The sequence below is a fragment of the Gambusia affinis genome, linkage group LG18, assembly GCF_019740435.1.
Source record: "Gambusia affinis linkage group LG18, SWU_Gaff_1.0, whole genome shotgun sequence".
In the NCBI taxonomy this organism is placed as follows: Eukaryota; Metazoa; Chordata; class Actinopteri; order Cyprinodontiformes; family Poeciliidae; genus Gambusia; species Gambusia affinis.
In genome coordinates this window covers 980,575-1,004,681 of record NC_057885.1, presented here as the reverse complement: position 1 = coordinate 1,004,681, position 24,107 = coordinate 980,575, and the positions used below count along the sequence as shown (strand labels likewise).

At 39.4% G+C, this 24,107-nt stretch overlaps 3 protein-coding genes across 6 annotated transcripts in view; 2 read left to right on the top strand and 1 right to left on the bottom strand.

Annotated features, from left to right (window-relative positions):
* Positions 1–24,107, bottom strand: part of LOC122819986 (oxysterol-binding protein 1-like) — a 173,317-nt gene that overhangs the window by 134,142 nt on the left and 15,068 nt on the right. The window lies entirely within an intron of this gene.
* mfsd8 (major facilitator superfamily domain containing 8) lies at positions 1,822–8,323 on the top strand. The gene is made up of 12 exons (XM_044097101.1): positions 1,822–2,223; positions 2,353–2,435; positions 4,792–4,835; positions 5,059–5,299; positions 5,418–5,531; positions 5,621–5,765; positions 6,174–6,232; positions 6,670–6,778; positions 6,880–7,014; positions 7,098–7,201; positions 7,288–7,502; positions 7,585–8,323. Exons 1-12 carry the CDS (start codon positions 2,168–2,170, stop codon positions 7,789–7,791), a joined length of 1,512 nt encoding a protein of 503 aa, XP_043953036.1. The 5' UTR covers positions 1,822–2,167; the 3' UTR covers positions 7,792–8,323.
* LOC122819987 lies at positions 9,489–23,936 on the top strand. 3 transcript variants are annotated; one of them, XM_044097098.1, is made up of 18 exons: positions 9,489–9,665; positions 9,822–9,844; positions 11,757–11,823; positions 11,911–12,128; positions 12,219–12,299; positions 12,383–12,442; positions 12,527–12,679; positions 12,820–12,999; positions 13,109–13,172; positions 13,251–13,341; positions 13,445–13,586; positions 14,625–14,729; positions 14,919–15,018; positions 15,140–15,377; positions 15,518–15,592; positions 16,307–16,409; positions 22,812–22,927; positions 23,129–23,936. In XM_044097098.1, the coding sequence occupies exons 1-18, from the start codon at positions 9,641–9,643 to the stop codon at positions 23,205–23,207; spliced, it is 1,920 nt and encodes a 639-aa protein (XP_043953033.1). In that variant the 5' UTR covers positions 9,489–9,640; the 3' UTR covers positions 23,208–23,936. The 3 variants fall into 3 exon arrangements, 2 of the variants coding, with proteins under 2 accessions (XP_043953033.1, XP_043953032.1); XR_006368697.1 differs by lacking the exon at positions 23,129–23,936 and adding an exon at positions 20,518–21,391 and having other exon boundaries at positions 9,492–9,646; XM_044097097.1 differs by having other exon boundaries at positions 9,493–9,646.

The window sequence follows — 24,107 nt, the reverse complement described above, 5'->3', positions numbered from 1 at the left end:
GGTGATTTATAATAATTATCAGTAGAATCATAACGTGTTGGAAAAGTTAAAAGATAAACACCTTCAGCCTGGAGATTGCATTTTATCTACAATGAAATTGTTTACATTCTTTTTCTCCATCTTATCTCTAAAAATCATGACAGAAAAGAAAATGAAAGGAATCCACTTCACATAGGATTAACACAAAATGCATGTTTAGACAAGTCTGGTTCTTATTGTCTGATTGAGGACTGCTGATGGCTCTTTATCCCTGAAACCTTCCCCATTACAGTCAGAATTAATTTGATCAACACTGTATTAAATGAATGATTACTTTAACAGAAATTATTCTAAAGTCAGCACAAATTTCCTGGAAAGTTTTATTTTGTTTTTCCTTCTTATTTCTGGTGTTCTTAGAAGCAGCTGTAACTTCAATCAAGATGGGGTTACTTGCTTTGTTTTTGTTTCTGGAGTGGTCCAAAGTAGGGAGAACATCCAAACATTCAACAAAACCACAGAATGGTTTGAGTAACTGTTGTGACAAAGTGGATCCCTGCATCAGCCAAGCTTGAAAAAAAGAACGGCTTCAGAGATCGGGTGTTAGCACAACAAGATCCTGAGCATCATAACACATTCTGGTTCTTCAGTTTAAGTGATTTTCTGCTGCTGAAGAAATTTATGTTTTAAATGTGTGGGCAACTGGAATTCGTCCGTCTCCCAAATTCTCCCTTTTACAATATTTCTAGGTCTCATAACTTGTGTTTCAACAAAAACCCTTTCTTTAAACTCCTGAGAAAATGGTTAACTTCTGAGAAAACCTTGATACTTTATCAGTTTAAATAATATATTTTGAATGTTCATTCCTGTAAGCACATTATATAAATAGAATGAATCTTTGTTTAATCTCATTTGTTGCTGTTTTTTTACTCAATAAAATGATTACTAAATTGACCTTAGAGTGACTAATATTAAGTATAAGCCATGATTTGTTTTCTCTTAATAAATGATCATTTGAAAACTGCATTTCACTTTTAGGTTCATCTTATTTTTGTATATTAAAATTGATAATGATCCGAACCATCTAGGTATGTGTATGCGGGTGAACATGCGTGTGTGGGGGTGTGTAAGTATGTGTGTGTATGCGGGTGAACACGTGTGTGTGTGTGTGTGTGTGTGTGTGTGTGTGTGTGTGTGTGTGTGTGTTTCCCACTTTAATCATTTACACGTTTCACATAGAGTACATAATAGCCTATATATTTTTTCTACAACCAACATGTTTAGCATCAGTTTTTCTCCTGTTGATATAAAAATAAAGAGGAAAACTATGTTTTTAAGTCATCCTCAATCTAGGTATAATGTTATTAATGTTACGTAAGAGTTTATTGTCAGTGTACAAATCTCTAGGATTCTTAAACAACATTTTGAACAGCTGAAATCTAATTAAATGCATATATATTCAACTGCTGTACTGTTTTGTTCTTGACATTGGGTTTGGTAGTATAACCGCGGACTCTTTCAAGGTTTCTGCTGTGAAATCTGGTGCTTCACTTTTAATCTTGACACAAAACTGTCGGGACAGACAGCAAAATTTGTTTGCGTTCTCACATGAGCGCGCTGCGACAAGTTAAAAATTTTTCCAGCGGAAATGACACAGGGGTAACGTAGTGTTGATTTCAAAACAAAAGTAGAAACTTGTTAAAGACAAAGAAATCAAAATTCAAGCATCAACAGATTATCCAGTGTATTCATTAGAATAATATTTAACTGCTTAAATAACTTATAAATGGTGCATTTAAAATCACATTCAATAAAGTTTATATTATGTGTCTTATTTCGTAAGATGTAACCGGACATTATAGTTTGTTTATTGAACCTAAGTTAAGTAGCGCTGCCATGGTATCATAGTCCAGTTCTGTCAGGTTTTATGTTACGTGCTGTTTTTATGGGCTTTAACAACTGTTAGAAATGCCTCTTTTCAACAATATGTGCAGTATTTGTTAAGCTTATTAATGTCTGCAGCTGAAGTGTTATTTTGTGTGGCTGGGGTTATCTGCAAGTGTAGCTAGCTGCTAGAAGCTTCCCGGAAGAGCAGGAGTCTACTTTGAGCCCCGGCTAGTTCACTGACCCTCGGCTACATGGCGACTTAGGACACCGCCGGAACTTTCTCTAGATTACTTAATTAGTGAAAATGTCACATCTTGACCCAGACGACACCACTCCGTTGCTCCGGGACGATGCAAGCAGGTGAGTGCAGAGTTCACAGTGTGAATTTTTACCACCAAGAATGCGTGAAGCCAGATTTTTAAATGTGTTTGTATCACAACTGTATTAAATAATTTTAAACCAAAAATCGTTGCTCCTGTCTGTGTGCAGTGATGACTCCCAGGATGAAGACTACAGAGGCCGGTGGAGGTCCATCCGGGTCATGTACTTCACAATGTTTCTCAGCAGTGTAGGTGAGGAGGACTCGCATGACTTTTGTCCCCTTTTGTATGGACACACCTTGTCTGTCTAGTGCAGGGGTCCCCAAACTCGGTCCTCGGGCCTCCTGCAAGACGACTGATCTGAAAACTGGTGACAGATGTGCTGGATAAAGTAAATACGAAGTCTCCCTGTTGAAAGAAGTTTGGTGATAAAGGGATGGAAAATTAGCAAAAAGGAGCAGAACAATTTTTTTTTATAGAACTATGCAAGTGGATCTCAGTAATAGAAGATAATCAAAAAGATTATTGATTTCAATAGTTCATTTTAAAAGCTAAAACTCCTGTTCTGAAAAAAAACAAAACAGATTACTCTTTAAATCAATGCAACAAAGGGCTATTAACACGTACATGTGAACTACTAAAAATCACTCATCATTCTCACAATACAGTCTCATCTTTGTCTTTGCAGTCCTGTATGGAAATTCTGTGAGGTTGTAGCTCTGGCCAATTTGCAAATGAAGCACAATGATACCTTAGGTATGAAAGCTGGTATCAGTAGTGTTGGCGTAGCATGAACTCAAGTTCAGAATTACTTTCTTTTGAAAAGAGGACTTTAGACCGCTGAAGAACCATCAACTTCACAATCCTGCTAGGGGATTTTGATCACACTTTCTTTTCCAATAACTTTTATAATTTTGGATACAGCACTCTGAACAACCAGTTTCTTAACCTAACACAGCTCACTGTATCTGTGGATGCCATCCAGGTCTGATGGACGCCATGTTAGCTCTCTTACTCAAGATTGTGTTTGACACACCACTAATTCAGCTAGTCATGTAGAAAGGTTCTCAATCTTTCCGAGTTCATACACTTTCTTCATCGCAAAGATACAAAATATTATTTGCATGCAGAATTTGACATAAAAACAATAAATACAAATAAAGGAACACAAACGGTACCTAGATCTGGCTCTATAAATTAAAGGTGATCAGTTGCAACAGTGCCTTCAGTTAAAACCAGTTTAACCAGAAATACCAGAGATCCAGAGCATCACATCCATCAGGCTGGACCAGTTGAAGAAATAAATCTTTGTGAGCAACTAAACATCTGCATGGGATGCCATTCAATCCATCCACCATTAAGTGGTTGATGTGTTATGCAGTGATCTTTTAACCTTTAACAAACCACAATATTTGACAATATTTAACAACTGCTGCAAGATCACCGAAGAGATAACTATAAACCGTATTTCAATGATTTTTTGATGAACTTACTAACTTTGTTTGCAAGTTGTTTTAGTTCTAATCATTAACTGGACTGCAGGCGCTGTGCAAGAAACATGTGTGGGTGTAAAGTTAAACTTGTTATAGCAACGTAAAATGCAACATTTGCCATCATTTGCCTGATAAGTAGACACAGGAGGAAATTACATTTGTTTTGCATTGTATATTTACATGGGAAACATGTTTTTCCCATGTAAACACATGTTTACATGTAAATATACAACCCCAGTGTTGTATATTTTATGATTTAACCCCCCAGAACATTAATGTGTTTAGTTTGATCTTCAGAGTTCCTGCAAAGTCTTAAAAAGTCTTAAATCGGCTCTTATGATTTTCTCAGTCTGAAAGTATGAGGAGAAAAACAGTTTGATTACACTGACATATTTCTTAATGATTCTCAAAGACAAAAATGACAACTTTGATACATTGTAAATCAAGCTCTAATGTGTTAGCTATGATTATTTGGCTCTTTGACTTTCTGTCTGAAAACATGAAGGCTAAAAACCATTAGTTTGTCAAATGCCATCATCAAGAATATTAATCATCAAATATACAGAAGTTCCAGTTGTTATTAATCAAAAGCAGCTCTAATCAGGTGGGCTACTAGCTTTGATTTAAAGGAACTCTGTGTTTCAGCTGTTTTATTGTTTTCTGGAAGTTTGGTCCAGATTTGTGGTGCATAAAAGCTGAATGCTGCCAGTATAAGGACTTTAGAACTATTAGCGGTCTTCTGAATCAGCTGCAGCTGTCTATGGTTTTTTTTTGAGGCAAACTTGTAAAAAGACTATTACAGTAATCAATACGACTAAATATCAATGCATGGAAGAGTTTCGAAAGATCTTGTAGGGACATTAGTTCTTTAAGCCTGGAAATGTTCTTCAGCTGATAGAGGGCCGACTTTGTATCTGTCTTTATGTATCTATGACTGTTCAGGTCTGAGTTCATCACTACATCTGATAGTAGGCCTGATCACTTGTTTCTCTCTCTAACAGCTGAAAGTTTTAACTTTACAACTTCTGTTTCCCTTCTTGTGTTTCTATAAGACAAATCCATATTCGGCCTCTTTGACAGCTTGTGGATCATCTGTGTTTCTTGTCTCTGCTCAGGTTTCACCATCGTCATCACATCACTATGGCCCTATTTGCAGAAGGTATTGGACGCTTTCAACTTTCGTTTTGTTGGAAGTGGGTTTTTTTTTGTAAGGTTGAGAGGAAGTGTTCGCTTTCCGCATAAAACCACAGTGGCCACAAATAATTGAAAGAAGTAGTAAAGAACATCTTAGAAAATCAGTTGTAGACAAAAATAGCATATTTTGTATTTGAATTTCCTTTTGAAGAATCATTGTTTAGATGATCGGTTTTCTCGTGTTGTAGGTCGACAGCAGCGCAGACGCCAGCTTCCTGGGTTGGATGGTTGCAGCCTACAGTCTGGGTCAGATGGTGGCCTCACCTCTGTTTGGGCTGTGGTCTAATCACCGGCCGTGCAGGGAGCCCCTGGTGTGCTCCATCTTCATCAACCTGGCTGCCAATATCTACTACGCTTATGCGTATCTGCCCAAAACCAATAACAAGTACCACATGCTCATGTCCAGAGCATTTGTTGGCTTCGGAGCAGGTGGGAATCCGTTTTTCTGGCTCATGTTTCCTAAAAATGCTGAAAATCTGACCTGGCGTCAAATAGAGATGTCTCTGCCCCATTTCACACACAGTAATATTCGATTTGTTACCTTCAGGTAATGTTGCTGTTGTGAGGTCGTATGTCGCCGGGGCTACGTCTCTGAACGAAAGGACTGGAGCCATGGCAAACATGAGCGCCTGTCAGGCTCTGGGCTTCATCCTTGGACCAGGTGCTTCATGCGGAGCTGCTCTGGGTGTGGAGAATAACTCTGAAGAAGGAAGACGTGTTCATGTTTGTCTCTGTGTTTGTGGGCTTCAGCTTTGCAGGCATGCCTGTCTTTCATCGGAGAAAACGGCGTCACGGTGAAATTCCTAGACCTGCAGCTCAACATGTACACCACGCCGGCTTTACTGGCTGCGGTTTTCGGACTCATCAACATCCTGCTGGTTCTGCTGGTGCTCAAGTCAGTTTATTAATACACAGCATGCCTCTTTATTTCATGCGTGTGTTGCCATTTCAAAATGTGAGAACAACAAATTCAGAACACATCACTGTTTTCTCCAGTGAAATGTTTAAAAATCGATAAACTTTGCTTCACTCATGTCAGCTCATGCAGAGCGTCTTATTATTTTGATCTGCTCTTTTTTTAAATGGACTCATTTCCTGATCTATAAGCATAATTCATAATACACACTCAATATATTTTAGCTCAGGACTTAACAAAAGCTTAATGTTAGACTACATCATCTATTCTATAACCAGCTTTGTTATGGGTTGGGATCATTATCCTTCTTGAACAACCAGTTCAGTCCAAGTTTCAACCTTGTTATTCATCTAAAAGCTCTTAGATTCTTATGTTTTCTGCCATCAGAGAGCACAGTGTAAATGAAGATGGAAAGCACATCAGATCTATCAACTACACCTCAGAAGGTATTAGTTGTCAGAAGTCTTTGTTGCTTATTTTGTTGTTTTATTTAAGCTTTGAACAAAAAATTGTGCATGCAATGAGGTCTGAATCATTGAATCTTCTGGAATGAGATTGTTGCCCTCAGCTAAAAAAAAAAAAACAACCAGTAAGAACTGGTTAGTTTTCTTTGCAACATCCTGGTTTCTTTTCTAAAGTTGCTTTTAAATACTGGTAGCTGAGATTACCAGTGACAAGGGTTCACACTCTGTCTCTGAATGTATGGAAACAGCAATTACATGCAAGATTTTAAATGTGTCATAATTTAATCAAAACTTAGATTGGTACACAAGATAATAAAGTTAAGGAAAAAACTCCAGATATGTTTAAAAAGTGTCTGTTACACGATGGTAGCCTTCTGTTTTTAATTTTAATTATTCAAGTCTTCTTCTTCTTTGCTCAGAAACCGTCGATATCCTGGAGGAATCTGTGGAAACCATCGACCACGTGGCTGCTGTGACCTCCAACGTTTTGTTCTTCATCGTCATGTTCATCTTCGCTGTGTTTGAAACGTAAGCATTGCACTGAAATACTGAAATGCTTACGCAGGTAAACACACAGCACACACCTGCTGGGTTGGAGGAAAGTCCTAATGGTTGTTATTTTTCTCCAGAATTGCCACTCCTCTGTCCATGGACATGTTCGCCTGGACGAGGAAAGAAGCCGTTCTGTACAACGGTATCATTATGGTCGGCATCGGATTTCAATCGATCCTGGTGTTTCTTTTGGTAAAAGCAGCCGCTTCAAGGTAAATGCTTCCTGTCTAAAAAGAAGATATATTTTAGTTTGGCTGAATTTGGGTCATGAGGAAATTACTTTCTATTCTTCCAGGTTTGGGGATCGCCCCGTGTTGCTTGCCGGTTTTGGTATCATATTCTGTGGCTTCATTATTCTGCTTCCCTGGGGAAATCATTTCCCTAAAATCCAGTGGGCAGGTAATCTGTGGGAAAACATTCGGTGAAATGTTGAGGAAGAAACCTGGATTTGAACTTGAGTTTTTCTTCCTTTCACCAAAATGCAGACCTGAAAAACAACTCTTTGGTCAGTCAAATGTCTGAGGGCAACGGCACCGTGGAGCCCACAGGCTGCCCTTACGAGCAGACCTGGTGTCAGACCACCCCGGCTATTTACCTTGCTCAGTACATCTCATCAGACTTCCTCATTGGGGTGGGCTACCCGGCCTGCAACGTGATGTCCTACACACTTTATTCCAAAATCCTCGGACCAAAACCTCAGGTGAAAAGTTTAGGAGTGTTTTCAGCAAGTTGAAGTAGTAATGATGCGTTCAGTGAGGCTCAGTGTGTCTTCACGTCTCCAGGGTGTGTACATGGGCTGGCTGACCGCTTCTGGGAGCGGGGCGCGAACACTCGGCCCCGTCTTCGTCTCTCACGTTTACACCCTCCTGGGACCTCGCTGGGCCTTTGGCCTCATCTGCGGTATGGTGGTGTTGGGCGCCATCCTGCTCCTCTCGGCCTACCACAGACTCATCGCATTTTCTGTTCGCCACGGAAGGATCGTGGAGTAACAGATTCCCACCACGGAAACCAGCAGGAGTACTTGGCTACTAATGGTATATTTGTCCAGACTTTCTGCTGTGACAGAATAATTTTGCTGCTTCTTATTTTAAATGTGGGGACTGATCAATTATTAGTTTTTAACTCAGGGTTTTAGTCCTAAACCTTAATAGCAAAGAGATTTTGATGGATTATTTTGCTGGAACCGTAACTGACTTTTCACTCATTTTAAAGGACTGCGACAGAAATTAACAAACAACATAAAGAAGTTAACAAACATAATAATGTTTGGCTGTTTGAGGATTGCACGAAATTAGTTTCATGGTTTATATTAAGAATTACCAGTGAAATATTTTAACATTAATTCACCGCAAGAAGAATACTGATGTTATTTTCCCTAATTATCTGAATAGCTTTGCCTGTAGTTGTTTGAAACTATGGGAGTTTTCTCATTCCTATATTATTCAGATAGTGATTTCTGGGTGTGTGTGTGTGTGTACAGAGATAATGAAGTGAATAAAGCATTACATTTTTATTCTGAAATTAACTTTCTCTGCTTTACTTCATTATAATGCCATGATCACCTGTTTTACATTTTATTCAAAGATTATTAGTATTTGGAAACTGCTTAAGGACATTGATCAGTCAAATACAAAGTTCGGTTAGTAGTAGAACAGTTAGATATTCCAATTTCTCACAGAATAATGTGGAGAATAATATTGATTAAATGTAATTTTTAGAAGTTTAAACTCAATATCATGCACCAAACCAAGGCTGGATTACTGTCACAGAAGAACAATCAATAAATCACTTAAGTAGAACCTGATAGCATGAAGTAGTCTAAAGGTTCTAAGAAAAAAATAAATAAAACATGATGCTCCAATCTGAATATTGTCAAGTACACATGAGAACACTTTTTAAATCTCCACAGGCATCACTAATGAGGGTTCATAAATCAACAATAACAAACAGTCTCCATAACAGAATTATGTACTTTGTCGTGTGATATTTCTGAGGTAACTAGTAAGGTGTTGGAAAAAAGTTAAATAAGCAATAAACCTCACTCATTACTTGTTTTGCTCTTAGTTTTCTTTTTGTAAGAATTGATGTTTTTTTCGCGATCAATACTGAAATACATTCTACTGCTACTCGTCCGGTTTTGCCTACAATACTGAAGTTTAGAGTAAAGCGGAAAATAAAGGGGTAAAAACACAGGTGGTAATTACTAAAATAACCAGAAGGGGGCAGAATGACAATGTAAACAATGCCTCAAATGATGGGTCGGTGGTGACAGAGTCAATTTAATCTGCCGTTTCGTTTTCGAAAGGAACAGACCTCTGACTCAAACCTACTTGTTTAGATTTTTGAAGCAACGAAAAACAGGCAGGCACTTACCGGTAATTATGTTTTTAAGTGTGCTTTAACATTTTTAATACATATAATAATACAAACGTGTGTTATGCTTACTAAGTGTGAAGTTGTAGTGGTTACTTACAAAACTGAAGTGGGTCTATGTGTATCCAGTCTATTCAACTAAATATTAAACGTAATAATTAAATACAAAAAATTGAATATTAAATATAACGTTAGAACCGCCCAGGATCTGAAATAACCGACTGATATAGAGCCAAGCGATCCGAATCCTGAAAGACTACCGAAACGCCCATGGCAGAATCCATGACGTCGTGCTGATCTTCCCTCTTCCTCACCGGATGCAGAGAAGAGTCCGGAGAGCGCCGTGACGAAAACGCAGCTCACGTTGGAAGCTGCTGAAATTGGCGCTTGCTATATTATTTTTTGGAAGCTCATTAGTTGATTAGAAGTGTATGAGAAGTCGATCTCCAGCGTGTGATACTAAACATGCAGGTATTTAACGATGAAACCGGTAAGAAAATGCTCATTTGGACTTGTTTAGAAGTTGGTGGCTAGTGCTGTTAGCATGCTAGTTGACTCCAGTAGATTAGAGTAACGCTTAACTTAATTAAAACCTTTAAACCATTAAAACCTAACTGCTAAATGCATTGTCTCTCCTGCTTTTCAGAGTTTACGGATATTCATATGATCGTAAGTAATATTTTTATTGTTTTGGTCGTAGTTGAAGCTAATGGAATGTGTTGCATTGAGCGAACGGCCTTGAAAGTTGCAGCTGAAAGCTCCAGAATTGAACCTAAAGTCTGGCCTCGTTTTCATCCCAATAAACGTATTCGCAAGACAAAATTCGCCTACCTATTTTGATCATACTTGAATGTAGCTGATATTTGTTTTTAACCCAAAACATAAATGGAAAGTGTGACTAAATCGATTGTTGCGTTTACTTTGTTCTTTAAATTATTTATATTTTATAAGTTAAACACTTCTGCTCTGAGTTTGCATTAAAAAAAATCTAATCCGATTCACAGTTTAGGTAGTTTAACACTTCATATATACATTTGTCTTTTTTTTTTTTTTTTTAGCTAATTCAAAACTACATTTGAGGGGGAAAAAATCCAACTTATTTTATCTTAGAATCATGGCTTTATGAACTGCAGCCTTGTAGTCAAAATTGTTTAGTGTAATAGTTTCTTACACTTAATTGAATCTAAAAATTACTAATGTTGAGCAATTTTCACTCGGCAACAACTTTTTCAGCGCCAGATGGTAGCTGTGTAAAATGATGCCTTCACTGTTATGAAATAGTGGGATTCTTGAGCTTAGTCATCTGATTTTGGTAACTGGCTTATTTACAGGTGTATCTAAAGCTGTTTTATGCAATAGATGAACAAAAATAAGCCAAAAAAATTAAACAGCCCTTTTTTTCACATAACATTACTACTTTATACTTTCCCCAGAACTGATGAGTATGTATAAAACTTGGCAAGTTGCCTTTTCTTTGCTCAGTGCTGGAGTTCGCAACTGGCTGCTTCCATTTTTTTTTTAAAATATGCTGGCATTGTTTTGTAGTTGCTGCTTTCTGGTCGTTGTTGGTGTACATATTTCAGCAGAAGCTTTTGTAAGCACAATCTTTGATGTATTGTTTTGCTGAAAGATTGGTTTGTGTGACCTAGAAAACAAACAATAATCATGCAATTTATAGGGACACAATAGTATCCCTGTACTGCTGTTAAAAAATAGTTCTCTTGATTAGGAATTAGTCATAGCGTGATAACAATGATATTATTACTGTGTTTCTACTGTTACTTTGTTGTTTAAGCTATTTTTCACCACTGTTCAACATAATTGATGTTGAGAAGTCAGCATTTTATTTTATTTTTTTTTTTTAGAATAGATTAAATGTATTCTTTTCCCTACAGTATCTAGATTCAACTGCAATAAAAATATAAAAACTGAATAGTTGGAGTAAAACACTATACAGTATTTATAAATGTCACAGAGAAAATATTAAAGATGGCATACATGGATCAAATGTGCACTTGAATCAATATGCCTATATTTGTGTATAGAAAAATGGCAACAGACTATTAAGAACAAATGAAGACTGAAATAATAGGAATGTTATTTAAAATGAGAAACTCTTCAGAGTAAAGCAATGCAAAAATTCTGGAGCAATATTTTTGATGTTGATCGTCTTCAGTAATATATTTCTAGTTAGAAAATACTGTTGGAGTCACATTGTTGTTTCTTAGATCATCATCTCTCAAAAGCTACATGAATGTATAATTTGTGGCAGTGATTTATTTTGTTTCTTTTGTGAATTTAAAGATGACCGGCACATGAATTCCAGGTTTGCTTTCTTCCTTGGGTTCGTGCGTCACATGCCGTAAAAAAAAACGAGCTCATCTGTCGAGTTAGGTTTTCCTGGCTAATGGAAAGTGAAACCTTGGAACGTTCAGCGTCAGAATCGTGACTCTGTTTACAAATACAAACGAAGGCAGAGCTTCAGCCGACCTCGAAGACTGGATTTAGTTTGGCTGCCGAGAAGTTTGACATTTTTAGATGCTGACCTAATCTGTGTGTCCTTCTGTCTCCTGTCATTTAGCAAAAAGTTGTGGGTTTATTTGGTCACCAGCCTCAGATGCAGAGGATAATAACATGTGGCCTTCTCGGTAAGGGAATGTACGAGCAAAGAGATGTTTTCGTCTTATTAGTCGGTATTTTAGTGTGTAAATGAAACGTTCTTGCTCCCCCCCTAGGTATTGAATATGACGCAGAGCTAGATGTGGATGATGTGGTTGATTATGAAAGCTGGACTCACCGTCGCCACAGCTTTAATCAACGTTTCGGTCGCGACACATTAAGTGAAAACCGTACGGGAGCCTCCAGCTCTACTTATCAGTCCCCTCTACATTACTACTCTTCAGTTCGTGGCAAATCCAGCCCGCCAGCTTATAAAGTTCAGACGAAGGACGGCGTGAGTGCACTTTTACCCATGCGTTTTAAAGGTCCAATGAAATCCCTCGAATGTGGTTTGAATCGGGTTGTTTCTGCTCTGCCTCGATAGGATTCTGAACGAAAAACCCGTTTATTACAAGAAACTAAAAAGAGCAAAGAAAAGGCGGAGAAAAAGCGGCTTAAGAAACAGGTGAGTGGCGAGATTTTCGGCGTGAGCCGCGAGGGACGGGGGGTAAAATGCTAAGCGACGTTGCCTTTATTTCTGTCCGGCAGAAACAGAAGCAAAGGAAACAAATGGAGAAAGTGAAACAAAATCCTGGAGAACCTCAAGAGGTGAGCACAACATCAACACAAGACGGCATGAAAAATATCACTCCGGTTCTTGAATCCTTCAAACGCGTTTCTGTTGCTGCGCAGGGAGACGCTGCGGAAGAATCGGAGGAGAGTAAATCTGTCGATGATGACGAGAGGAAGAAGAACGTGGCTGCAGCGAAAGACACAGACAGCGACAGCAGCAGCGGACAGGAATCCAGCGACGAAGACGGCAAAAATGACTCGCACGATTTCGAGGTACAATTTGAAACTCTTTGCATTTTAGTTGCTAAATCCATTTTAGGGATGAACATTCGAACAAGTTTCTGTAAGCTTCAGAACTTTAACATTCATGCAAGTTTGTTTTGTTTTTTACTTTTCATGTTACGTATCTTAAGGAACTGGATATGGCGAGTTCTTTTGTGACCAAAGCGGCTCTTATAGCGCAGCGGAAATTGGAGCAAAAGCCCAAATCGGATAAAAAGGAGAAAAAGAAAACTCCGGAGAAGGAGAAGTCTAAAAGTGTTCCTGTTAAAACGTCTGAGGATAAAGAGGATGTGAAGGGGGCGCAGCAAAAGGTAGGGAGTCTCAGAAGAGTCGCATTCAGGAGAAAAATAAAATGTTACTTTCTTTAAATTCAGATTTAAGGTCATGAATAATTTGTGGTGCTGTTTATTTTTTAAACAGGATTCCGTCGTCCTCAGCGCTCCTTCTATAGAAGATAATATAAAAATAAGTACTGATCTCGCAAGTAAGTTTGTTTGTGCGGATGCCGACCTTTCACCCTGTTCTCACGGGTCGAACATAACAAAAACATTTTCTCTCTTAGTTATAGGAAATAAATTTGCCAGCACAGGAGACTACGGTATGGCTGTGAAGTATTTCACAGATGCAATTAAGTACAACCCTAAAGAGTTTAAGTAAGAACACGCTACACTATAATAATAATAAAAAAAATTGCTCTCTCAGTCACTGGCCTTTATGCAACATTTGAACTGTTTTTTTTTTTTTTTTTTGTTGCAGGTTGTTTGGGAATCGCTCCTTCTGTTTTGAAAAGACGCAGCAGTATGAGAAGGCGCTGACGGATGCAGAGTTGGCGCTCAGCTTTTCTCCAGGATGGGTGAAAGGTCTCTTTAGAAAAGGCAAAGCTCTAGCAGGTCTAAAGGTAAAAGATCTTATTAGAAATACATTCAGACATGATGGTGATCCGTATGATGTCAGTTGTCATGGCCTGTGAGGCCTTTCGATAATTAAATCTGATTGTGAGGAGTTCCCACCTACAGTTCAACTCAAATTCAGCTAAAATATTTGATTTGAGGAAAATGAAATGTCTGTATCAGAAAAATTGATACGAGTTCAGTAGGAAGAAAACAGAAACTGGAGCCGAGGACTTCCTTTAAAAACAGTAAACACTAACCATCTCAAAAATATTATTAAGACATATTTTAAAAATAAAATTCAGAACACTTCAAGGATTCAAGGACAAAAAAAATACCTGCAGCTGAATACAAGCCTGTTTTTGTATCCACATTAGCAGCTTATTGTGAAACAAAAACAAATGTTTCACAATAAGATTTTACAGAGCAGCATGCTTGAAAAATCCAACAATGATTAACTCGGGACGAAAGGATACGGCGTGTAATGAGCCGTTCTGATTGTTGGGACATTTCTACAAAACTCATCCGCCCAGCCTGAAGTCAGTCTGGAAAAATCCTCTTGACTTTTGATTCTCGGCACATTTGAAGTAATTAAAAGCTGCAATGTTCAAATCTGTCACAAAATAACTAAAATAAATATCGCATTGCTCCGTTTTCAGTCTGTTTAAAGTTGAGCAACACAGAGTTTAAAGTCCCAGCTGACTTTCTATACCGAGCCTCAGATTCCTGAGGTTTACTCATGATGTTAGGACTAGTCATTGAATAAAGTGTCAAATGAATAAATCTTTGTGGAATTTTACAGAATTAGGAAACGGTGACGCTTTAATATACGGCAGTTATTCTTCTAGATGTTTTTGCATGTAAACAGTGTTTTATGAGCAGCTTCTAATCAGTTCAGGTTGTTCTGACTCCTCACTGTGGCCTTGTGTGAACATCACTGAGTGGTGATATCTACTCACGCATGTTTTGACTAATTGTTGTCAAAGCAAAACGCCTGCCACTCTGAGTTCAGATTAAGCAAATGGTTTTTATCTCTTTTCTTCCAGAGATATAAAGAGGCCGCTGATGCCTTCAAGGACGTCCTGAAACGAGAGAGTTCCTATGCAGAAGCGGCCCAGGAGCTCATGCGAGTTCAGATAATACAACTGATGGTGTGTGTGTGACCCATAACTACATCATGAAATTTTCTACTTAATAATAATTACATGGAAATCATTTAACAAACCAGCCTTTACAGATATTTGAAAGCCATGCTGATTAAAAAGCAACATCTTGTAGATGTATGCATCAGATTATTCTGCAGGTTTTTCCTGACAACTGCTTCTTCTGTTTTTCTTCAGGCGTACGGTTTTACCCGAGAGCAGAGCTCTAATGCTTTAATCATTCATGGTTCTGTAGATAAAGCCTTAGAGGTTCTGTCTAAATTACACAGTCCACCAGGTGAGTCCCAAAGCTGCTCATTCTGTAGCTTAAATACATTTTAACTTAAGATAATCTTGGACAGTTCCACCTGAGCAGCACTGATTATAGTCCCTTTTTGTGTATTTTTTTTTTTTTTTAGGAGCCGTTTTAAATGGACCCCTCCCACCGGCTCAACTAGCAAACGTGACCGGAGTCTCTCCAGTTCTTTCTGCCAATTCTAGTCCTGCGCCTGTTGCTCCTGCTAAGTCACATGATGCAACTAAGAAACCTCTTCTGGACAAACCCTTAGGCCTAGTTCAGAATATACCCAATGTTGACAATCAGTCCAAACTTGCTTACAACCAGGCTGGGAGGATAAATAGCGATAGAAACCCACCGTGAGTATCTGTGTCTTTCATTGGTGGTTTGAATTCATCACTTCCTGTTATGAAAAAAAAAAGAAGTCATGAGCTGCTCAATACTTGAGTTCTGTTCAGCATGATTATTTTTATTTAACATGTTCTATTTTCTCTAACAGGGAGTTGTTTCCAGTTTGGGTGGGAAACTTGTGTTTTCCAGCAACTGAAGCCATGATTAGCAAGCTGTTTAGCAAGTAAGAGATGTTTGTGTAAATCTGCTGGGCGTGGGGTTGGTATGAGACCTGGCATGATGAATATTGAGTAAAAAGACAATTTTGGTATTTTATTAACACAAAAACATGATCAAATTGCTTTTATTTGGGGGGGGTAAATAATATTCCAGTTACATTCATATTTTTGGAGTCACAGAGTCTGAACAGCTCAACGGTGTTGAGACATTCTCAGTAAAATTAGTCACCATTTTGCATATCCCCATGGCAACAATAGGGTAATGAGTTTTCTTTCAGTCAGTTTAATTTCAGTCACAATTAAATGAGATAAATAAAATGTCACTGTCAGCTAAAATTGATAATATTGATGATTAACTTTTTTTTTTTTTTCCCAGCAATTTTTGAGATGTACTCAGTGGTGAAAAACTAAATCAAATAAACACTCTAATTTTAGTTGTTTTTTAGCAAATAGGTTAATTATGTTATGGTGCCTTTTTAAGTGTTTAATCTGATATTAGCAGCTGGAGTTGAACTCTCATGGCCCTGTAGGCTGTTTGCATCCCAGATGTACTTAAAACAAAAAACATTCACTGAAAACCTTTGTGTCATTTAAACCAAATAAATTTTAAAGATTGATTCTGGTCGCCACCCATGTCCAACTTCACTTCTTCAATGTGTTTTAAATTTATCCAGAGAAGTGAACAGAGTTACTTGAATTGTCTAAACTCTCCTCTACAGGGCCGGCCCGGTCTTTAGTGTGAAGCTTCTTACTGTCAAACGTTGTGCCTTTGTGAACTTTACTAAACAAGAGCACTGCGACGAAGCCATCAGACTCCTTCATGTAAGTAAATACGCAACTTTATGCTGGATCTGTGACAAAACCTGAGGCTTTTTGAGTCTGGAAATGAATAGAATTTGTTGGTTTGCATGTCCAGGTTTGATCTAAAATTTTAATGTGTATATACATATATATATACATATATATATATATATATTTTTTTTTTTATTTTATTTTATTTTTTTACTTAAGTCTACAAATGGAATTGTGAACTTTTGAAAGTATAGCACAAAAAATGTGTCCTTCTCAACTGCACACGTTCATTTTCCAGTCAGCATTTATTTGGCTTCAGGGTTTTCAGAGCACAAAGTAATTTAAAAGAAACATTGCAAACCAGTCTGAGGTTTCTGAGAAGTTATCCGAAGGAGGCTGGTCACCAGAAATGACGGATACTTCAAGCACATATATTTAAGACACTTTTTCTGCAGTTATTCTGCTTCAGTTGCAGTGGAACATGGCTGACAATGAACATAAAGAAAACCTTTTGTAAGAAGAAATCTGAGTCTGTTTTAAATGCACAAATGCCAGCTCTGCTAAGTTGAACCACTAAAGTCTGTACACTCTGTACTGCACCGGGTTTTTGGAACATTGTTATATAAAGTAACAGAACTGGACTGTGCAAAGACAAATAAAAAGTCTGCTGAAAGATTGAAGTGTGCAGGACCTGTTCAAAGTTTATGTATCTTACTAAGTGATGGCACATAGTGTCCAACTTGATGACAGGAAAAAGTATCACTGGTGCTTCTATTTTCATTCTGTTTTGGAAATTCAGTACAATTACTCAATTAAACTGCTAAAAGCTGCAAACCCCCAGAGTCCAGTCTATTAGAATATTGTATCAGTGTGACGGGGTTCTCTTATGTTTTAGTCGGACATAATGACTAGTCCAAGTCGGAGATCATTTTTAGAGGATTTTTATTCGGATTTGGGTCAACAGTCTCACCTCCAGCGTGAGTCTAAGCACAGACTGACTGCCTGTGGCACAGAGCCCTGCTTTTAAAGCCACAGGCTCCGCCCACAGACACTCCAAACAATCAAGAACTAAACGATTACTTCCAACTCAAATAAACTCTTAAAGTATACAAAATAATAAGAATAAGAATAATAACAATAACAGAAATAAATAAATAAACTTGTAAACAAAAATACAATACACAATTTAATAGAAAACACCTGGTACTAATCAGATGACATCAGGCAGTCATCATGTGACTGCCTCCATCAAGCCACCATCTAGAAAAAAAAACCTACTTCATGACGGCTCCTCCGTCACACCACCCCTCTCCTCTCCAAGGTTGGCGAAATTCGGCAACCTAGAAAGAAAGTCTGCCACTTTATTAAGTCTTCCACTCCTATGACAGATGGTAAATTTGTAAGGTTGCAAGGACAAGTACCACCTAGTCAGACGATGGTTACGGTCCTTCATAGTGTTGATCCAGGTCAGGGCACGATGGTCTGTCTCCAAATCAAATTCTCTGCCCAGCAGATAATACTTGAGGCTTTCCAGAGCCCATTTAATGGCCAGGCCTTCTTTTTCCACCACAGAATACCTCACCTCCCGAGGTAGCAGCTTGCGGCTCAGGTAGAGTATGGGTTGTTCCTCCCCAGGATCTCCTTGAGCCAGGACAGCTCCTAAGCCAACTGTGGATGCATCTACCTGGACCAAAAATTTCTTACTGAAATCAGGACTTCTGAGGACAGGAGATGAACATAGATGAGCTTTCAGGGTGTTAAAAGAAGCTTCACACTCCTTAGTCCATACAACAGGATTCTTCTGGTCTTTAGTTGTCAAACTAGTGAGTGGAGAAGCAAGTGTAGCAAAATGAGGCACAAACCTTCGATACCAACCAGCTAGTCCCAGGAATGACCGCACTTCCTTCTTGGTTTGAGGACGAGGGCACTTTTGGATCGCTTCTATTTTGTCCATCTGTGGTCGCACCTCTCCTCTCCCCAGCTGGTAACCCAGGTATCTGGTCTCCTGTTGTGCCCAAACACACTTTGAGATGTTAAGTGTCAATCCTGCTCCTTCAATCTTTTCCAACACTCTTGCTAGATGTAAAACATGCTCCTCCCAGCTATTGCTGTAAATGATTACATCATCAAGATAAGCCGCGCTGTAGTCTTCACTTCCTCGCAGTACTTTATCCATTAGCCGCTGGAAGGTGGCTGGAGCACCATGGAGGCCGAATGGCATGACGGTAAACTGAAAAAGACCAGAAGGGGTGCGAAACGCGGTATACTGCCTGCTTGACGACTCCAGTGGAACTTGCCAGTACCCTTTACAGAGGTCCAGGGTGGTAATAAACTTAGCTTGTCCAATTCTTTCCAGCAGTTCATCTACCCTGGGCATGGGATAAGCATCAAACTCTGAAACTGCATTAAGCTTTCTAAAATCAATACAAATCCGCAGTGAGCCATCTTTCTTGCACACAATGACCACTGGGCTGCACCATTCAGAGTTTGAAGGTTCAATGATACCTGACCTGAGCATGGTCTCAACTTCATCTTGCAGCTGTCCTACCAACTGCTGTGGGACTCTATATGGACGCTGTCGAATTGGCTGCTTGTCTTTCAGTCGGATTGCATGTTCAATCAAGGTGGTCCGGCCTGGATTAGGAGAAAAGAGAGGAGACAATTTCTGGAAGATCTGCTGCAGTTGTGAGGCTTGGTGTGAGGTTAAGTGGCTGAGATTGGGAGTTGAATGTTCAGCCATCACTGCAATGCCGGGAACCTCTTCTTCTTCCTCCTCTACTGGCTTCAACAGGCATGATGTTTCTGGAACTGGACATAATGGTTCCTTCCACTCCTTTAGCAAGTTCACATGGTAAACCTGTGTAGCTTTCTTTTTATCAGGATGGTAGACTTCATAGGTGGTGGGTCCTAGCTGTCGGCTGATGGTATAGGGCCCTTGCCACTTTGCCAAAAGCTTGCTGGTGGATGAAGGCAGGAGAAGCAACACCTTTGTCCAGGAGTCAAGACCCTTTGCCGTGCCTGCTGGTCATACCACCTCTTTTGCTTCTGCTGGGCCTGCAGCAGGTTCTTTTCAGCTTCTCCCTGGTACTCAGCAAGTCGATCTCTCATCTGCAGCACGTACTGGACCACACCTTTGGCACTGGATGAGGTCTCTGATGCATCCCAGCTTTTCCTCAGCAGGTCTAATGGTCCCTGAACATCCCACCCATACAGGAGTTCAAATGGGGAGAACCCGGTTGATGCTTGTGGCACCTCACGATAGGCGAAGAGAAGAAATGGTAACCAGCGGTCCCAATCTCTGCCAGTGTCATCCACAAACTTCTGCAGCATCCTCTTCAGTGTCTGGTTGAACCTTTCGACCAGTCCATCCGTTTGCGGGTGGTAAGGTGTCGTCCTGATGGCTGAGATCCCAAGCTGTTTATGAAAGAGTTTTAGGAGATTAGAGGTGAAATTAGTTCCCTGGTCTGTCAAAATCTGATCTGGGATTCCAACTCTTGAAAACAGCTGGACCAGGACTCGAACTATTGCAGGAGCAGTAATGGTATGCAGTGGAAAAGCCTCTGGAAATCTGGTAGCATAGTCACATACTACCAGGATGTACTGATGACCACGCCCACTCTTCACTAGGGGTCCAACAATATCCATTGCAACCTTACGAAAAGGAGTGGAGACGACAGGTAGTGGCTGGAGGAGCGCCGATCTGATTTCCGAGCAGGAAGTCTTCTGGCATGTGGGGCAAGAAGCACACAATGCATTAATGTCATTGTACATTGACGGCCAGAAAAAATGTGAGCTGATGCGCATAAATGTTTTGTGGCGCCCCAAGTGCCCTGCCCATGGAATGGTGTGTGCCAAATGCATGACTAGTGCCCTACAGCAAGTTGGAACTACCAACCGTTGTTTTCATTACAAGCATACAATACACCATCCTTTATCACAAAAGTTTCTCTTCCTCTCCACTTAGCATTAGTTTTTTCCTCCACTCTGTCAAATAAAGGTTGTAAAGACACATCCTGTTTCTGTAAAGTAGCAATATTTTCAGGTATTTTCCACATGTCATCTACTGTTAAATCTGTTGACACATTTCCACTCAGCATTAACTTTTTCTCAAATTTTTTATGCTTTCTGGATTTTCTAGGCCTCTTTGGAATCTCAAACAAACTCTCATCAAAATCAGGTAGGGACTCAACTTGTTCTTTGGCCTGAGAACGAGTAATCACAGGACAAGAAACTTTGCCAACTTTGCCCCCCTCAGTTTGTACCTCTTCCAAAAGATGAAACATCACAGGTAAATCAGTACCCAAAATGATATCAAAAGGTAGATTTTCCACCACACCAACAGTCAGCAAATATGGTTGATCATCAATAATGACAGTCACTTCTGCTTTTGGATAAACATGACAATCTCCATGCACACACAGAATCTCAGTTTTCTTTTCATAGTTCACACATCCAACAGGTACAAGACTCTTTTTTATAAGTGATGTGGAACTACCACTGTCTATTAATGCAGTCACCCGCTGTCCATTCACAGTCACAGTTTTATGAGTTCTAGTTTCAAAGTTTTTGACTGCAGCATGATTTTCCACTCTAGGTGCATAGCAGGACCCAGTAAACTTAGTCCTCTTTATTGGGCACACTGAAGCCTTGTGGCCCAGCTGCTGACAATAATAGCAAATCAATGGCTTACCATTAGATGGTGGATTCAGAGAACTGGTGGTACCTTTAACCTCTTGGCTTGGGTCTCTGGCATAACGTTGATGTCCAGCCGGTTGAACAGGTCGCGGTACAGGGTGGGAGAAACGTGCTGCTCCTCCTCGCCGTGCGTTCATGTACTGTAGAGCCAACTTTGCAGCAGTCAGACCATCCGTAGGTTCATGTTCCTTCACCCAGGTCCTTACATCAGAGGGCAGAATGCTCAGCAGTTGTTCCTGGATGATGAGCTCCCCGATGTCCTCCTTGGAATGCTGGTCCGGCCGGATCCATCGTCGGTAGAGACCTCTAAGGCGGTGGTAGGTTTCTGTAGGGGTTTCACCAGCAGGTATACTTGTTGCTCTGAACTTCTGTCTGTATGTCTCAGGTGAGATGTCAAACTTTGTTAACAAAGCAGTTTTCAAGTCCATGTAGCAGTGAGCACGATCCTCATCCATGGCAGCATAGGCCTCCAGCGCTTTCCCAGAAAGGAGTGGAATGAGACGACACGCCCATTCACTCTCTGGCCACCTCCAGGTCTTGGCAATGCGCTCAAACCGCAACAGATAGTTTTCAAGGTCTTCTCCTAATTGATAAGGGGGAATTTTTGGATCAGTGGTGTAACTTACTGACTGTGGTTGACGGCTTTGACCACCATCATCATCATCATCATCATCGTCATCACTTTGCTCTGCACCAACTCCTGACTGAAGGTGAGGACGTAGTACTTGCTGTGGTTGCTGCAGGGACACCCTCAGATTTCGCAGTTCCTTCAGGAGCCCTTTCTCTCGCTTTTGCTGACCTGCCATAAAGTCCTTCATCAAAGTGAGAAACTCACTGCCAGATGCACTTGATCCACTGGGGCCAGGCTTTGGTTCACCTTCCTCATCTGATCCCTCTGTCGGCATGCTTTCCCATGCTTTGTCAGTCACCTGTTCTTCCATCTTTAATTGTGATCAAGACCAGATCTTTGCTTCACCAAACGAGATCCTCTTTTCCGGCTTGACATAATCCCACTCCTGACACCATATGTGACGGGGTTCTCTTATGTTTTAGTCGGACATAATGACTAGTCCAAGTCGGAGATCATTTTTAGAGGATTTTTATTCGGATTTGGGTCAACAGTCTCACCTCCAGCGTGAGTCTAAGCACAGACTGACTGCCTGTGGCACAGAGCCCTGCTTTTAAAGCCACAGGCTCCGCCCACAGACACTCCAAACAATCAAGAACTAAACGATTACTTCCAACTCAAATAAACTCTTAAAGTATACAAAATAATAAGAATAAGAATAATAACAATAACAGAAATAAATAAATAAACTTGTAAACAAAAATACAATACACAATTTAATAGAAAACACCTGGTACTAATCAGATGACATCAGGCAGTCATCATGTGACTGCCTCCATCAAGCCACCATCTAGAAAAAAAAAAACCTACTTCATGACGGCTCCTCCGTCACAATCAGATTAACAAAAAAATGTTAATGTCACCCTGATGAAAAGTATATTGATGTCCAGTAGATTCATTGAGTTCATGGTCAGGGTTTACTTTTCTTGAATTTTGTCTCTAACATGACCATTAAATCCTGGAAATATCCCTGACTTTCATGCTCCTTTTTAGTCCAGGTTTAGTGATGAGCCGAATTCTAGCTTTGAGTTTTGTTTAAATGTAATTGCTGGAATAAATGACCATGTATTATCCGTTTGTTTTTGATTTTTTTTTTGTTCTTTTTCCAGGGTTATGATCTGCATGGCATAAAGATAGCTGTGAGATACCCGGACCGCATTCCTCCAGGGATGGGCATCTCCAGGTCTGCGCTCAGAGCTCGAGATCTACATGATGAGAACCTCAGGTTAGTGTTGAACATTTCGGGGAGGAATAAAATTTAGTTGCATTTAAATTATTATTATTTTTCCAATTAATCAGTCATTATGTAACGCCATCTGTTTTCCCAAGAGAAAACCGATTTCATCCTGAATTTCTGGTGACTGAAATTCGACTAACACTGCACCAGCAAACCTGTAAAAAACAAAAAAAATAATTCTGTTTGCAGACAATGCAACGATGGGAAGGCTGCGGTGGGAAACCAAAGATGTTTTCGTGATCACAATCCAGACCCAGGGAGCCTCTAATTCATCAAAATATTATCAATAGACGCAGAATATCTTAACGCTGCTATTTCCAGGTATTCATCAAAATTTAAGGTTTTCCTGCCTGACGCTTTTACTCCTGTTAAGCCACAGAAATCTGAAGGTGACTCATTAATCCAAATATGGGCTATTATTATTATTGTTTGGATATATCTTTTTAAAGCTATAATTTAAAACAGAATTGTCTTAATGGTAATTTAAAGACTCAAAGTTCAGAAGAAGTCACCATTACATTTTGAATGTTGCCATATTAGTGCCAGTGGCTTCAAGTATTGAAGTATAAAACCAGTTTGTTAAAGCTAATTTTCTTGCTTGCAGTATTAAATTAAAACATTCTATTGAAGGAGTCATGATGGATACAGGAAGTAAGACAGACGTATAACAGATATAGTTTACATTGACCTTGTATTCATATGGATCTTTTAGGAGAATCTCTGCCTTACATGCACAGCCTGCATCATTTCTGTATCCAGTTTATTTCTTTTTTTCTAAACTTAAAATATGTTAATTGTTCTCATTTGCATAAGGACAGCTTTATGCATCCTGTATTGCTGCTTGTCTTTTTTTTTTTTTCCTTTCTAGAGCCTTATTAGTTGTTTATCCTCTTTGATTTATCATTAGTGATTTACCATGAGGTTGTGCACACTTGCACCTTTATTAACCAGGTGGTTATTCCTAATGTGAAAATTAAAGATGCTTTATTAATCTGAAGTTCTGTTTGAGTCTGAAGTTTATGTATCGTAATTTAAAATGCCTTCCCTTTGAGGGAAACTGACATGACATAAAGAGGTTCCATTGCAAGGAACCCTGAAGAATCACATATTTGGCTGTAAAGAGGAGCAGCAAAAGCAAAGGAGGAGGATTAGCAGTGCTCTACAACAA